Here is a 17,149-nt window from a genome sequence, read left to right as displayed (position 1 = left end):
TAGGGCACAGAAATCTTGGTGCTCTTCCTTAATTCATATTATATGCTGTAAGTTCTACTAAATTAGTTCTAGATAATATATTTTTTCACATTCAAACACACTCCTTTATAAACAAAAGTAAAACTTGAAACATTTTGATCCAAAAAGATATTTTGATTATAAGTTGGTTCAACTAAATACTCAGGGCTATACTCAACTATACTCAACTATACTCAACTGATGGGGGTTTATTTAAGCAGACACTTTTTCCTTATTTACATAGTTGAAATTACGATCACAACCTCTCCACTAAATCCTCCGTTTCTTAGAGCCCCTTCCTCCCTTCAGGAAAGGCAGTAGAATTTACTCTCTTTACTGCAGCTTGATTGAATTTTGCCAGTGCAGACATTTTTCTTCTGTAAAACATTGCTACATGGGCTTTTTGTCCTTTAATTGCGTGCATTTAGGTACATAGATCTCAACTCTGGAAAAAAAAATTGTATCTTTTTCTTTACTTTTCATCAGCTATGGAAAGAGAAATAAAAAAGAAAAATCTCTTTTCAGTACACAGTTGGGATAAAGAAATAAACTATTTTTAAGGAAAGTAATTAAAGGCAAAACAGCCTGTCTTTCCCACCAGCCTACTGCAATGCTGAAGTTGAGTTATATCATCATACAGAAATGCACTCAATTGTGTGGAAGTACAGGAAATTTTTGCACGTAGGATTTTATTTATTTATTTATTAAGATAAAAGATTTCAGAAGAGTCCCATACTTTCTGTCAAGTAACACTTGAATTTCTGTCACCTTGCATCATCATATTTACCAGATAACCACACATTCCAAAAACAGGACAGAACTGAGGATAATTAACATTTGATTCATGACCCCAGAATAACAGACCAGTTAAGATCACCTGGAAAGGGTCATCTGGAAACCACCTAGTCCAACCCACTCCCCAAAGGGGAGTCAGCTGGAACAACTGGGTTTTGAACATCTCCAAGGATGGAAACTTCACAACTACTCTGGGAAACCCATTTGATCATATTATATGTTCCATTATATGTTATCTATTATGTTCAGCTAGAAACAACATTATGCTCAGTTATGTGTTAAGAAACCAATCATATCATAAGCAAGGAGCTTCATAATTGTTACTACAGTCAAATTAACTTTTCTTTTTTCATTTAAATAAACTACTAGAGAAAAAAAAATAAAGCCAGTACTGAAAGGTGCATGCTTGCATTTTTAAGTAACTTGCATCTGTTTTGTCTTTTTCCTCTCCATTTTTCTTTAAATCTCAAAGAATTATTATTTCACATACACCCTTTATGCTAATACTAGTCCACCAGTGACATATGCAATTATATACTTACTTGCCTCTCTATACATCACGTATCTGCTAAAATTTCAAATGGGATGCTCATGTACAGTTATCTATACACTATTGTTTTCATAGCTACTACTTTCAAGGAAACACTGTCCCACACTTAAGATATGCCTAGTACTGTTCTTTCCTACGAATTTAGCATTTGGTTGTATTAAGATGATCTATGTCTGAATGGAGCTAGAATACCCAGTGATTCAATGTGTGTCTTCTCCTATTTCTGTCATTAACTGAAATTTAGATGCATTAGCAGAGTGAAGAGGCTAAAAGCACCACATAGAAGTACATAGCTAGGTGATGAATTTCTACCAGTGACACTGTTCATAACATTAGAAAAAAAATGGTCAATTACAGATATTTTACAAGAATAACTAGCAGTCCCCAAATAGCAGATTTATATAAAAAGACGCAGATAACAAAAGGGAGGAGGGAGGAGGAGGGAATATATTGCCAAAGTAAACTATCACAGAACAATCGTTCATACCATGGATATATAAATGCTATAACCAAGTCAGTGCTAAAACACTTACAGAAATTATGGACTATGTGTTCAGCTTATTTATCCATAAGTCAAACATGTGGAGAGCAAGGGGTAATAAAGAACATGAATGAAGCATAGATGAAAGCAAATAATACTTGTTATTCTTTTTTATACATAGGTGCTTCAATCAAGTTCAATCATTTGCACAATCATATGCTGTCCTCTTTGCTATGGATGCAAAGATGTGATTAAATTAATTTTTCAACTACAAACAGATGCAGCTAGAAGATAACTCATCGATAGCTGCCATGCCTGACAACAACAACCTAGTATACAAAGATTTCCTCGTAAGCCAAGAGTTTTGTGTACAAACATATTCATGCAGACAGCCTGCCAAACATCAACCATCTGTCAGCACCTTCCACTGCGCTAGCACTGGCTCAGAACCCACTCTCCAGGAAAGGAAAGCGACTAAATACATCATGGAATTCACAGCAGGAACACACACCAAAAAATACATGAAGCCATTTGAACACACATTTCAAAGCAAAAGCATATGCACTATTTAATCTACAAAAAGGCACCATGGCAATCCATGAAATCTTAAGTATTATTTTAAACACCAAAGTAAGCAATGAATGAGCACTAAAAAAAACCGTTCTTATAAGAAGTGCTGAAGTACACCACTAACTCCAAATCCTTGAAAGTACTATTTAGAAACAACTGACTGGGATGTACAGTGACCACTGCAGCACTCTCCCATGCCACTGCTAATGTTCATTATTACTGAAAATGCTAGAATTAAGCAATTAAGAAAAGGGCAGAGTGCTCTATGGTTTGTTCAGTTGACGCACATTGTGTCCTCAGGACCTACTTGAAATATTGTACTGAAGAATGAGGTAACCCAAGCAGTTAAACCAAATGTACTAGTTTCTAGAAAATAACCTCAGCTAGATATAATGACTTCTATTTTTTCTTTAAATAGCTCTGCAGACTGCTAAAGTATGCCAGCCAACAGCAGTGAACTCTAGAACCACTAAAAATTATCACATGTAAGGTAAAGAAATTTGGGGGTGAACCTTGGGGATCAGTACTCTCTTAGCTGGACCATTACATCTAGAGTGACAGGTAGCATCTTCTATTTGCCTGCTGAGCAGCATCATAGATCTGAAAGTCACAATTACTTAACTCAAGCGAAAGAAAAAAAAAATCTTAATCTTGTCCTATCTACTGATGAACCCAAATTCTGCCAATGATCATGTAGTGTTACAGTTCCTTCATGATCAAGGATTTTAGCAGTTCAATGCTTGTTTGATAGTATTTGATTGCTTCTAGTATACAAACCTTCATTACTAACACTTTCAGCAATCACTTACTGCTGTCCATCATTATCCTGATCACTGCCTGCTACCCTTGCCAACATCTGTTTATGCATGTATTTTATCAATCAGCAACGTACAGCTTCCATAAAGCTGCTACTTCTCTGAGAAGTGGAAAGTCATCCAGTACATTCATGCAAGACACCAGCAAAATATTATTTCATATTTTTCGGGATAACTAAAGATAAAAATGCTTTCAATGCCCAATAAAACACTTGTAAATCTAGAAGATAACTTATAATTTTCATCTGTAGGAAGATTTTCATGCACTAGAACTGCTAGTAGATTTCCTACTCTACATTAATTACACACATAACCAGAGAGTTGAAGGATGGAACATTAGACACTGTGGGTTTAATTTAAAGACAGCATCACTTTTCTAATGAAGTATTTCAAAAACACCCCACTTGCCTATTTGTCTGGCTGGCAGTCTATGCTGCACTTACAATCATACATTCTCTGAAAGAGCCTGTAGGACAGAACGTTTACAGAAACTTCATTGTCAGAAACTTTCCTGAACTTTTCTCTGCAAATTTTAAGATTGCTGAGTAGATTTTTAAAGCAATGTTCCTTTCACAAAATTGTGTCTTTGGATTTATCATGGAACTCTGACTTTCAAAGAAACAGGCATGCTGAAGACAGATGTGTAAAAGAATTCATGCTATTTTTATTAACTAATTACTTGAGTGACATAGTGACAGTAAACATAATTTCCATTTTTCTTGTACGTTACCAGTGCCCAAGAAACATTACATACATAGTTAAAAAAGGGAGGGGGAGGGAACAAACTTGAAAGTGATTTTTTATATTATGAAGCGAAGGAATCTGCAAGTAGTCTAAAACCTTGTTTCAAGTTTGAAGAAAAAAAAAAAAAAAAGAAGCATAAAAGGAAGAGATTTCCTTTTAAACATTAAACAAAAACAAAACAAAATTTAAAAGAATCTAAGAAATATTCAGAATCAGGCAGCCTAAGGCTGAACTGGTACTGTATCACGCCTACAATTTCTATGGGTAACATCATACAAGAGTTTTTAATATATTTTTCTTTAATGCTGGAGGCGGTATTTTCTGAGGACTTTGATAGCTATAGTTTTATGCGTTCATGAATTAAAAGCCCTGGATTTTCTTCTTCTGATCTCTTTTTGTTACATCTCCATAGATCATAGATTACTAGAGAGCATTGCCATGAACACTACATCCTGACATTAAAAGTGGAAAAATCCACTGAATGGAGATTCTAGACAAATGCAATTTTTCTGCAGATTTTGTAATTAAATGCAAACATCTGGAGGATAACATAAATTACAAGTCAAGCTAAGTAAATACATAATTATATACATTTGCTTCCTCAAAGACATAAAAGCAAATCATAAAAAATAATACAGACCTATCATATGATCTAACTAAGCCATGATTAGAAAGAAGACAAGTTCATCTCTTAGTTTCTCATTACATAAAGAAAAATCATTAATGAAAATTTATGTTATAAAAATATAAAGCAAATATACTACTACAGGAAAAATCCTTCCCCATCCTTTTTTATTTTATTTTATTTTATTTTAATGGTGGCACTATAAATACATCTAAGCTTTTTAAGGCAATACAGCAGCAACTATTCAACAGACCAGTGTAAGTTTAAACAAATCCAGATTAAGAAAAAAAAAAAAAAATCTGTGCCTTTCATTCCTGTCTCAAAACTTAACCTCATTTTAAAACAGGACAGCATGTTATCCTGACATGACTTGTCCTCAACAAGCACATGGTGGCTGTTATTATCTTATTTTAAGAATAGTTAACAAACATCTTTTACCGTGATATAAATTGTTTTATTGTCCTTTAAAGATACAGGAAAACTTCTTAACACCCTTAGGGTCCATATGTATTTGAGGAAAGCCCTTGAGCTTTCCAGAAGATAAACCCTACCTATTTATAACAATGAAATACCACTGGCCAGCATACATTGACTGACAGCTTGAAATAAGGTGAAAAGCCAGTACAACATGACAAGAAATTATCTGTCCTCACAGACCTTTTAAATCTTGATCCTGAACATTTCAGAAATAGCAGGGAACAATGAAAGTTTTCAATGTCATGTTACATTCACTCATTGCATACCTATCTCTGTTAGCTTTTCATTTATTTCACTATACCTCCATTCCATTCACCTTTACTGACCATCAATAAGTGGGAAATCATAGAATCATAGAATCATAGAATATCCTGAGTTGGAAGGGACCCTTAAGGATCATCAAGTCCAACTCTTGACACCGCACAGGTCTACCCAAAAGTTCAGACCATGTGACTAAGTGCACAGTCCAATCTCTTCTTAAATTCAGACAGGCTCGGTGCAGTGACCACTTCCCTGGGGAGCCTGTTCCAGTGTGCAACCACCCTCTCTGTGAAGAACCCCCTCCTGATGTCAAGCCTAAATTTCCCCTGCCTCAGCTTAACCCCGTTCCCGCGGGTCCTGTCACTGGTGTTAATGGAGAAAAGGTCTCCTGCCTCTCGACACCCCCTTACGAGGAAGTTGTAGACTGTGATGAGGTCTCCCCTCAGCCTCCTCTTCTCCAGGCTGAACAGGCCCAGTGACCTCAGCCGTTCCTCGTACGTCTTCCCCTCCAGGCCTTTCACCATCTTCGTAGCCCTCCTCTGGACACTTTCCAACAGTTTCATGTCCTTTTTATACTGTGGTGCCCAGAACTGCACACAGTACTCGAGGTGAGGCCGCACCAGCGCAGAGTAGAGCGGGACAATCACCTCCCTTGACCTACTAGCGATGCCGTGCTTGATGCACCCCAGGACACGGTTGGCCCTCCTGGCTGCCAGGGCACACTGCTGGCTCATATTCAACTTGCTGTCTACCACAACCCCCAGATCCCTCTCTTCTAGGCTGCTCTCCAGCGTCTCATCGCCCAGTCTGTACGTGCAGCCAGGGTTTCCCCGTCCCAGGTGCAGGACCCGGCACTTGCTCTTATTGAACTTCATGCGGTTGGTGATCGCCCAGCTCTCCAACCTATCCAGATCCCTCTGCAAGGCCTTTCCACCCTCATTCGAGTCCACAACTCCTCCAAGTTTGGTGTCATCAGCAAACTTGCTCAAAATACCCTCTATTCCTACATCCAGATCGTTTATAAAAATATTGAAAAGTACCGGCCCTAAAATGGAGCCTTGAGGGACCCCACTGGTGACCGCCCGCCAGCCTGACACAGCCCCATTTACCACAACCTTTTGAGCCCTGCCCGTCAGCCAATTGCTCACCCACTGGATGATGTTTTTGTTAAGTTGTATGATGGACATTTTATCCAGTAGGATCCTATGGGAAACCGTGTCAAAAGCCTTGCTGAAGTCCAAAAAAATCACATCAGCTGGTTTCCCTTGGTCCACCATACGGGTGATCTTATCATAAAAGGAAATCAGGTTAGTTAGGCAGGACCTACCCTTCACAAACCCCCAAATATCTACATTGTTTTTATAGAACAATTACTTTAGAGTTCGCAACGTAATAAAAACAAGGAAAAAAAAACTTAAAGCACGTGTTTTAACATGAGAAATCTTTGTACCTCGTCTGTGTTGTAGATAATCTGCAGCCCCGAAGAGATCATCTCAACCAAATAGATGAGAAATAATGACACAGCATTTATCTGAAGTAATTAAAGACAAAAACAAAACTGTAATTAAGTTTAAATTTATTGGAGTCAAATAAACAAACAAGCTAAATGGGAAGGTACTCACTAATAAAGATGGCACTATTATAACACAGAATTAGTTGTGGTTCTTCAGAAATATTAGTTTAATGTACCAATATCCTACATCTATTGATGTTGAAACAATCAAAAGGAGTGTTACTAATAAACACTTTCCTCTACAACTTCTGCTACAGTATCATTTTTTTAAATTGTTTTAAACCATACTTTTTTAAATTTTTTTTATTATTTTGTTTTGCTCAGGAATAATACTGCTTTGACTTAAAGACAGTCACTTTAGTCACAAGCTGTTTCAAGCATACATACATGACAATTCACCAAGAGAAAACAAGCAGAATATTGCAGGGTACATACCACACCTAAAAAGCAGATCACTTTATGCATAACTGGACCTTTAGCATTATCATCTGACAGAACTACAATTAGAACATTCAGATTATGATTACATTTATGAAAACTTTCATTCTGTTGCTATATATTGCATTTATTATTAATAGTAATTACTTTCAGCAGTTGTATGGACATGCATCATAATGTCATTTTATCATTAGTTACACTGTTTTTGTTACACAGAATTCTAGTAAAAATTAGAATTTTTAAAACTTTGATAGAGAAAGAAAGTTTACCACAATAATTTGCTTTAATGAGCTATAAAAACACAACTTCTGTATATGAAATTTAGAGAAACTATCTAGAATATAAATTGGAAGAATAAGGTCCAGATTCTATAAACTCCAAAAGATTTGAAGAACCAGTGACTTCAATTTCTTAATACGATCTGAGAAGCATCAAGTACAGTAACAATGGCTGGCCAGCTACTTAGCATATTCCCTTTTTCCCAACTCAATTACCTCAGTTACTCTCTTTTTTGTTCACTCCGTAGGGATGAAAACCCTCTATTTCTACAGATTTGCTGATGAGAAAAGGGAATGGGCATTCATGTTTATAAAAAAAAAGGATGATTTGCCAAGAAAAGCAGAGACTTAGAACAATCACACAATGCTCCCCAAGTCCCAGAACTGCTGTCTTCTCCCACAGATAAAAAATATGCACGTTAAGGAAGTTTCACTCAGAAGTCCAAAACACCGGCTTAGGATAACTCCCATGTTCATTTTTCTCTGAACAAACGTTTTCTGAATCCAACACATTACTGTACAAACTATTTTGGTGATGTTGGTACCATGAAATAATTATCAACCTACTGTCACTTCTGAGTAACTTCAGGAGCAATTTATGAATTAAAAGAATATGTAAAGTTATGGAATGCAAAAGGACACTCTCATGAACACATAAAAGGGTCTGAAAGTACAAAGGGAAAAAAAATAGTAAATCAATGCTCTGAAAAATGAAAGAAAATAAAACTATCAATAGGGAAGTTATATGATGAATCTGATTAGGGACTGCTATGCAAAATACTAAACAACAAGTCTCTAGACAAAGCCGTTGACCGCATCCATTAAATCTTTACTGTGAAGGAAATTTGCTCAGACTTATGTGAAATTAAGCTGGGAATGATAATAAATAGATATAGAATTCAGCGTAAAACTACATCTTTCATTTCTCTATTTCAACATTTTAATGCCAGGATTATTTAGTGACAGCCATCTCTTGGCCTCAAAAAGAATAAGGATTAAAAAGAAACAATCATCTACCTCCACAAATCCTGCAGGTATTTTAATACCTTCTCACCAAAATATACCACTGTGTTTTATTTGATTATTTATTTGATTTGATTTGTTTTATTTAGTCTGTCCTTTTCATCAAAAGATGCAGAAGAAAATTCAGTTTTATGATGTTTAATGCACCTAACAGAAATCTAAACATTTTTTGAGATGGTTGCATCATGGAAGAATCAAGACAGTAACATTATTTAAAAGCCATCCACACACACTTTACCTGAAGATGACCATATTCCTTAGCCGAGAAGACCTCATCTCCAGTATGTGCACTGAAAACAGAATGAAGACATTCAGATGGTTTGGGGTCTTGCTTAAACTGCTGAACCTAAAGGTGATTTAAAGGCAAAACATAAAATCAAATTCAATAATTTCCAAGTGTTTGGCAACTGCAAATTCACTATATAACTCAGGTGTTTCAAAATTTTCTGAGAATCAAGCTATGTGAAACTTAGAAACAGCAGTTCCTAAAACTTACCGTAAACTATATCATACCCACTAATGTACACATCTGTGAAGAACAAAAAAATACAACCCTTCTAGCTTATTTCATTTTCATAGAAAAAAAGTGTAATAGCGAGCTACAGATGCTGAAACTGTAGCAGGAAGTGTGCTGAAGTGTATCATGTCTACCTTGAATTCACAGATCTGAAGTATATTCAGAGAATCCTGACCCATAAGCTTTCAGTTCAAGAAAGAGAATAAATGAATGCTACTTTGTATAGTTACCATATCTAGTCAGTGAACGTATTCAGTATACTTTAGGTTATAACTCATATGTTTATTGGTATTAGAATATAACATCTGCAATTGTGGTCACAAGGAGTATAATCTATTCTTGTCACATCTCACTATTTGGGTACATATAATTCATTTTAGAAACAGAGAATCACAGAATCATTTAGGTTGGAAAAGACCTCTAAGATCATCCAGTCCAACCTTTAACCTGGTACTGACAAGTCCACCACTAAACCATACTACCAAAGTTCTACATCTACACATTTCTTGAAGACCTCCAGAGAAGGTGACTCAACCACTCCCCTGGGCAGCCTATTCCAATGCCACACAACCCCTTCAGTAAAGAAATTTCTCCTAATATCCAACCTGATATTATGAAAAAGCATGTTCCCTCTGGATAGTCAGCGCATATAAAATTTCTCAGAATAAAGTCCATCGGTAAATGATGTCTGTTAGGTAACTGAGACTGCTTATTACTACACTGCAGGACGAGAGAAGATTTTATAGTAATCAAGGTGAAAAATGACAACCAGTACATCAACAGTTTGACACCTGTGTTAATTTAACACTCATTATTCATAAATGTACTGATCACCCTCGAAACAAAACACTGCATGTCAAAGAGAAAAATAACAGCTCAAATGAAACAAGATCAATTTAGGTCAAGATTATTTAAAGATCTGAGACTACAGAGAATCAGACTAAGAAAACAGAAAAGCTATCATGTCAGCATAAACACAACTGGCAATATGCCTGATTTGCTTATTATTACTACTGATAGATGCCTACGAATTTTATATTACAGTTTGTGCACTTAGAAGTGATGTCAACTACACAGCAAAATGGAAATGATTCTTAATAACAGTTTAAAGTCAGTTGGATGAAATTTAAAATAAAATAATCACCAAATATAGGTATTTAACTGTTCGTAGAATTACTGCTAACCACGACACGAAATTAATGCACCGTATCTAAATTTTGACAAGGAGAAGCCCTGAATATTCTTGAGCGTACACTGACTGACAAGAGGATTACAGGCTGAATATATACATTATAAAATGCAACTGCATTATAGCATAAACAAATTACCCCGTTTCTACATTCACTTTGGATTGCTGCCCTTCTGAATATACATCATTAAATCAAAAAAGACTGCTAAAGAAACCAAGCAAAATAATCACGTTGGCTACCTAGGTAAGGAAAATAACAAATGCAATAACCAAGTTCACAGTCCAAAGAAAACTCTCTAGTCTTCAATGGAAGAAATTTTGTATCCTTCCATTTCCAGGAATAAAAAGATGGTTAAAAAAAAACACACCATGTTACTAATGGTCTAATACTTAAAAGGGATAAATATCTGCAAAATGAATCCAAACAAATTTAAAATGTGCCATGATGCTTACTCTCTTTGCAAGATTCTCCTTTCTTTTATACCTTCACACAATGCAGCAACCTAGCAAAAATGGGCAATGTTTTTAGCTGAGCCACACAGTAATACTGCATTCCCCTTTTGAATTGTATCTATATTTAGAGGCTAGTTTTTCCAGTTTAATTAATGCTTTAGAATTGAGTGCTTCTGTCCGCACTACAGTGGTTTACCTTATCGGCCTGACGCATGTAGCAGTAGAGAATTCCTCTCATACACTTTATAGCAGAATGCTCCAGTTCATGAGTTCTTCCCTTGTCATCATCAATACGCCTGGTTAAGAAAGATAATTCATAAAACAAATTGGAAATGCATTAAGAAAACACAAAGGAAAAAAAGGATACATTAATGCTTTGGGGTATTAAGTATTTAACTAACATTATCATATAGTGCCCACACTCTTATCAATGTATTTACAGCTCTGCCCATTATTCCCTCATTAAAAAAAATATTATTTTTAGGTTATGTTGCAGCTTACACAAACATTCCTATATCAAGTTTTAAAAGGAAAAAAAATCCTTGAAGCTCTTATAATATTGCAAGCTACTGTTCTGTGTTCCTTGAGAGATACATAACATGAAGGTAATTTTGCTTTAATTCTACAAAACATTTCATTCATAATTAAGGACTTTCCTGATGATGTTAAGCTACAGCTGTATGTACAAGATCTGAAAGTTAACTGCCTTAAAACACATTTCTGAACATTTGTGTACTTTTTTTTTATATCATGAAATCAAACAATACTCACAATTACTACATTACTGAACATATATTAAGAACTATGCCAAATCTCAGGTTACTTTAACAAGAAATGTATTGTGTGTAAACAAGCCTGATCACTGCATTCATTGTTCTTTCTCCTTTCTTGATTTTTAATTGAGCTTTTTAGGATGAAAATAAAATTTTCTTACAAATCTGTAACTTAAAACAACACATTTCTGATACAAACATGCACTGCAGCATAGTTTGCTCACTGCTCTTTCTCAGTCCACTTTATAATTGTCACTAATTTGGTTATAGTTAAGCAGACAATAACTACATTAGGAAGCACATCCTTTCCCACCATTCTTAACATGTCATTAGCTTATTTAAATGGTAATCCTGGATACAAGAAATGTACTTGATTTCAATTCCAAAGTTCAACCGGGGGAGGGGGGGGAACAAGTAATAAAACCATAATACAAACTGAAGAGGCTGGGTTTTTTTGAGCAGTAGGATTTATCCTCAACATTATCATAAATCCAAAGAGCAGTAAGAAGCAGAAAAATAGGCTCTGAAGTTTTCACTTAATAACCTATATTTTTCTCCTTTTATTCACAACAGCAATGTTTGTTTTCTTAATGTGCTCTTCAGAAGTTTAGGTACAACAGTACTGGTATGAGTCAAGCACAGTAATTTGTATCTGGTAGATAATGCAGACTTTCACATGAGTCCTGTATCTTAGCTCATTATGAATTTTAGTCATATGCTTAATTTGAATCATCAACTTTTGCCCATCAAAGGCAATTCACTGTGTGGCAGCCAAGTCCAGGACCTTGTTTTAAGCCTAAGTGGAAATAACGCAAAGGACTCGTCTTGCCACTTGCCCTTTCTTCAATCTGCAAGTTTCACATATCAGCTTCTGTAATTCTACAAACCAGGAATTAAAGACTGAATAGCTCAGGCAAAGCTATGCCATGCTTTATTCTGTGAGGCTTTTTCAGCTGCTGAAAATTCAGAATAATCATCTGTGTATCTTTTAGTCTTCCTTCCAAACTTCTCAGTTTTTTTCATTTTCAGATGCTTTTATTTCACCCAAGGAAGTGGAATTAAAAGATACAAACATTTCAGTATAAAAGAAATGAAAGTAATAACTACACATTCTGAATGCTAATTTCCTTGTAGTTTTTGCTAGTTTCTGAAAATTTTGAGATCCATTAGACCTCATGCATGGCATTTCCAGAAGAAAACACAGACTAGTAATTACAAAGATCTTTGTATGACTTCTCTTTCAAAAAGCATCATTTTGAAACACTTCTGAGAAAATAATTTTAATTACTCTTTTTCGCATTCATATCATATGTACAGAATCTAAAGCAACAAATACAGACAAAAAAAAGAAACTGAAAACTTTTTATCTGATAGATAGATTATGTTTACTTTGACAGTTGTTCCCCATGTTACTTCTGGCACTACTTCCGTAAAGTATACTAAAATTTTGTCTAAGAATGTGATTACTACCTCACCACTAGTTGGTGACTATTAAAAACAGAGTAAATTAATCCATATTCGCACACCATCATCTTCATTAAGAACACTACATTTGAGTTATCATCACCTCCATATTTTCTTGGGTGGCTAGGGAAGCAAGGTTGGAGACAAGGAATACTAAATCTCAGAAATGAACGAACAGTAAGTCATTGCAATGCTAGTCATGAAGCACCTTGTATATTACAATGCCTTTGTTCTTCTATATTCTCCAGTTTCACAGACAGTTTAACAAGTCATCCTTTTGACTTATGTATAGCTTTGTAACATTTTGAATCACTATGATTTTGCAGTCTTTTGCAAAAAGAGAAATCCATTTATTTTTGCTGAAGTGACAAATCTATCATTAACATGAAGCACAGAATTCAAAACAGCAATGAGTTAAATTGGGAGAGTCAAAACTGCAATATTAGTGAACAGAGAAGGAAGAACTGTAAGCAGAGAAAAATTATAGACACTGATGGAGCACAGATCAAAGGCAGTTTTCAGTGAGTCAGAATGCAGGCAGTGTGATATGAATGCTTAAATCTAGACCAGCATCCAGGCTTTGAATGGAATCATCCCCACTTATCATCCAGTGGTTAGATTTGCAAAAGAGCTTTGAAACACAAATTCCTCTAAGAGGAAACTGAACAACAAATGTACTCTAATACCTCTAATTCCCACAGTCCCCCAACAAGCTGTGCAAATTATTAGTACTTTGAACAGGTATGAATTATATAGGCTAGAGGGACGTTCGGTCTAGGAACCTAGAATAAATCCAATCCGAAGTAAAACCTTCAAAATACTTATGGAGAATTAGGGTCCGCCCTCAGAATCAACAGCTTCAACTCACTGACACATTACTGCAAAGCCAAATTATTGGTGATTGTAAACAAAATCATAGGGAGAAAGTCAATCCTATCACACATTAACAACAAGCTAAAGGAATTTGTACAGAAAGTGAACCGCCCAAAATTAGAAAAGGAATATAGAATGACAATTACAGTCATTACAGTAAAATATTAAGGCAAGTAAAACCAAATCAGTAGCTCTTGATGGTTTAACTGAGTATGTGAGGAAGGATGAAGGCAAGGAGGTACCTTTATTCACAGAGGATGAAGATTAAACTTTTCAAATGAGGTCTTGATGAGAACTCGGCATAAGAAATCATCAGAAAAATTGTTTTAACATCATTACCTTTACATATCTGAATGGCACCTAATATTTAATGTATCAGTAGATGGGAGTAAATATTTGAACTGTACACTCAAATGTTAAAATCCATAGAAAAATATTCTTTTTGCTTATTTTAAAACAGTTACATTTTATTGACATTGTAACAGCAGTTAGACAAAGGCATTTAACCCACCAACAATTACTTAGGGAAAAAAAAATGTAGAATTACCACTGAAGCAGAAGAACACACACCTTAACAAAACTGCAATATATTGAAGATATTTCACATGTTTTTTGTTAGTTTTAGTACTACTATTCAAGGGAAAACAACTGTTTTCTTCAAAAAGAAAGTCACGAAGAATAATTTTAATTATATGAACTGGAAAGCAATCTAGCACCATGAAAGCCTGACTGTTTTGATGACTTATTAAGATTCTCGTTGCAGTTTAAAGGTTGTCAGTAAAATGATTTGAGAAATAAATGCTACTGACAAAAGAATGGAAAGGAACAACCTTAGACTCTCAGGAAAAGCAGAAGAAATTTTTGAAGAAAGAAGAAGAAAGAAATAAGCAATGAAAATCTTCATCACTTTCTTATTAATTTAGCAAGAATAGATCTTAAATTTGTCTGAGAATTTAAGACAAATTCTTCATACCACTGAAAATAGCATTTATCAATATCCAGATACAATTCAGGATCAGACTGCAGTCTTCCCATTTATTAGTTATTAACATAAACACAAAGGGAGACGGGCCTTCTGCCACCAAACCACTGACTATGTTACTGTTGATAATAACCCCTGGGCTTAGCAGAAGAGTTTTGTCGCAGTGGAGAAGTTAATATATCATTTCCATAGTTGGATAGGATTTGTAATTATATCTTGTTATGACATCCTTTCCCACTACTCTCAGAAATCCTGTCAATACACAACCCTTTATACTTCATGCAAGCTAACAACCATAGTCTAAACCAATATAGATGTGGAATTTATCCTGTGCTTCATTTCTGGCTTTTAATTTAAACTGCATACACTCAGTTTAATCAATTATCCTGATGAAACAGAGTTTTCAGTGAACTGACAGCCTAGATCAGCATCCAGTTAACATACTTGTACTAAGAAGTTATCAGGCACATAAAGTGGAATTATAGAAAATCAAAGGCAACAAGAAAAGTAAGAAGAAATTATTATGTAACATACAACAAAATACCAAAAAAAATAACCTTTTGGTTTAACAGTCTCATGTCCTTTGTATCTGCTGTGGATAGTCACTGTTATTTCCCAAACATATATTTCTCAGCATTTGAGGATTCAGTCTTCTGTGAGTATCCTGACTGTTACCCTACCACAAACCTGCTTCTGTGCTCAACTCAAGTACCACATTTGAAATGAGCAGTATTCCATGAGTACAGTTTGCCACAATCACCTGTATTTTTAATAGCATGTATGAATTCCTCGGTTTCAGAATACTGGTACCTATGAAATTATATGAAACTGTATATGCTTACCAAAATTACAGACATTTTTAACCTAGTAGCTACTTAAGTACTTTTTACTGAGATTCAGAAACATGCATCACCTCTAGGTGTTCACGATATTTTGGATAAAATATCATCTTTTAAAACATTCCCAACGTACTACATAACAGAAATAATGGCAGAGATGTGAATTTAGAAGTTACGCACCTGTAAGCAAGAGCCAATGCCCAGGAACATGCAGCACAGTAAAGATTGTCATGCACTTTTGCCTTTCGGTTATCCCCATATGTCTTTGTAGGAAACAGACCTGTGGTTGGGCTTTGATGAAGTAGCAACGTTGTCTTAACTGGAAAAATGGAAAAAGAAATTAATTGTTGCTAATGAATAACATTTACAACATGTTTCTTCCAGTTTCTGCATAGGTGTAAATCAATATGTGAATGTCTGACCATGCACAATACAAAAGGGTCAGGAGAGACACACACAAAGAAAACTTTTTCATACTGGTTCGACTCTCAGATTAGAACTCTTCAAAAAACTCAGTATTCACAAAAACTCTGTGACTATTCCTATAGCACTGCCCACTCCACATGGAACCACTCCAACACAAGTCAGTAATTTCTCTTTTTTGCAAAAAATGTCTATAGTATATTGTCTGACCCCAAAATAATATAAACAATAGTTAAACTCAGCAGAACTCTACATTCAGAAAAATTAAGTTTTAACTCTGGCCAGATGATTATTTCAATATTCTTTAAAATAACAAGGAGTGAGACGTTGAGAGCAATGCATAGCATAAACTATTTACATCAGTTTTTAATATCAGCAGTATTCCTACTGCTCAATGTAGAATAATATAGACAACAGAAAACAGCAGTTACCATCACAGAGCAGTGAATGAAATACATATTCCAGTGCTGTATAATGTTTATATTTCTAGAAGCCACTCTTCAAAGTAAATTGGGAACAGTCCAGTTAAAAACAGAAAAAATCAATCAAACAAAAACACAACAACAAAAAAACAACAATGCTAAGGTTTTCATAACAGTAAAAAACACAAAATCTGCTTTCATATACATATATAAGCTCTACTAATTTCAGGGCTTTGCAATAGCTAGAGGATGGGGATGGACATGTTTAACAGTTCTCAAAAATAATACATCAAAACAACATGGTATGATTGGAAAGGGTATATTTAATTACCTATTTCGTATACTTTGAACTTTATTCAACAATTTAGAAACAACTACATGGACAACTTCTTAAAGGTAAAAGATGTCTGGGCTATTTTTCCTGTCCCATTTTCAGATGGAAGGGCTCTAGCAGAACCAACAAGTATTATGAGGATTAACATGGGAGTGGCTCTACTTATCTAAAAGATGCATAAGGAATATTTTCTTCTCCTACCTCATCCAAGTCCAACAGACACAGCTCAAAATTTTAAAAGGTCACAAACACTTTAAAAAGGTGTAAGGGGTAAGCTTGCATAAAAAAGACA

General features: G+C 35.1%; 1 protein-coding gene across 6 annotated transcripts in view; it reads right to left on the bottom strand.

Moving 5' to 3' along the window:
* The window catches only part of PHKB (phosphorylase kinase regulatory subunit beta), a 75,680-nt gene that overhangs the window by 49,440 nt on the left and 9,091 nt on the right, over positions 1–17,149 (bottom strand). For all 6 annotated transcript variants that reach the window (XM_032195390.1, XM_032195385.1, XM_032195386.1 and 3 more), the window contains 4 exons: positions 15,859–15,997; positions 10,944–11,043; positions 8,827–8,934; positions 6,787–6,867 (listed from right to left, as the gene is read on the bottom strand). In XM_032195390.1, coding sequence (XP_032051281.1) covers positions 6,787–6,867; positions 8,827–8,934; positions 10,944–11,043; positions 15,859–15,997 — 428 coding nt within the window. The remainder of the gene's footprint in view (positions 1–6,786; positions 6,868–8,826; positions 8,935–10,943; positions 11,044–15,858; positions 15,998–17,149) is intronic.

This window comes from Aythya fuligula, chromosome 12 (genome assembly GCF_009819795.1).
Source record: "Aythya fuligula isolate bAytFul2 chromosome 12, bAytFul2.pri, whole genome shotgun sequence".
Taxonomy (NCBI): domain Eukaryota; kingdom Metazoa; phylum Chordata; class Aves; order Anseriformes; family Anatidae; genus Aythya; species Aythya fuligula.
Note: the sequence above shows the minus strand (reverse complement) of the source record. Positions and strands in the feature narration are given on the sequence as shown.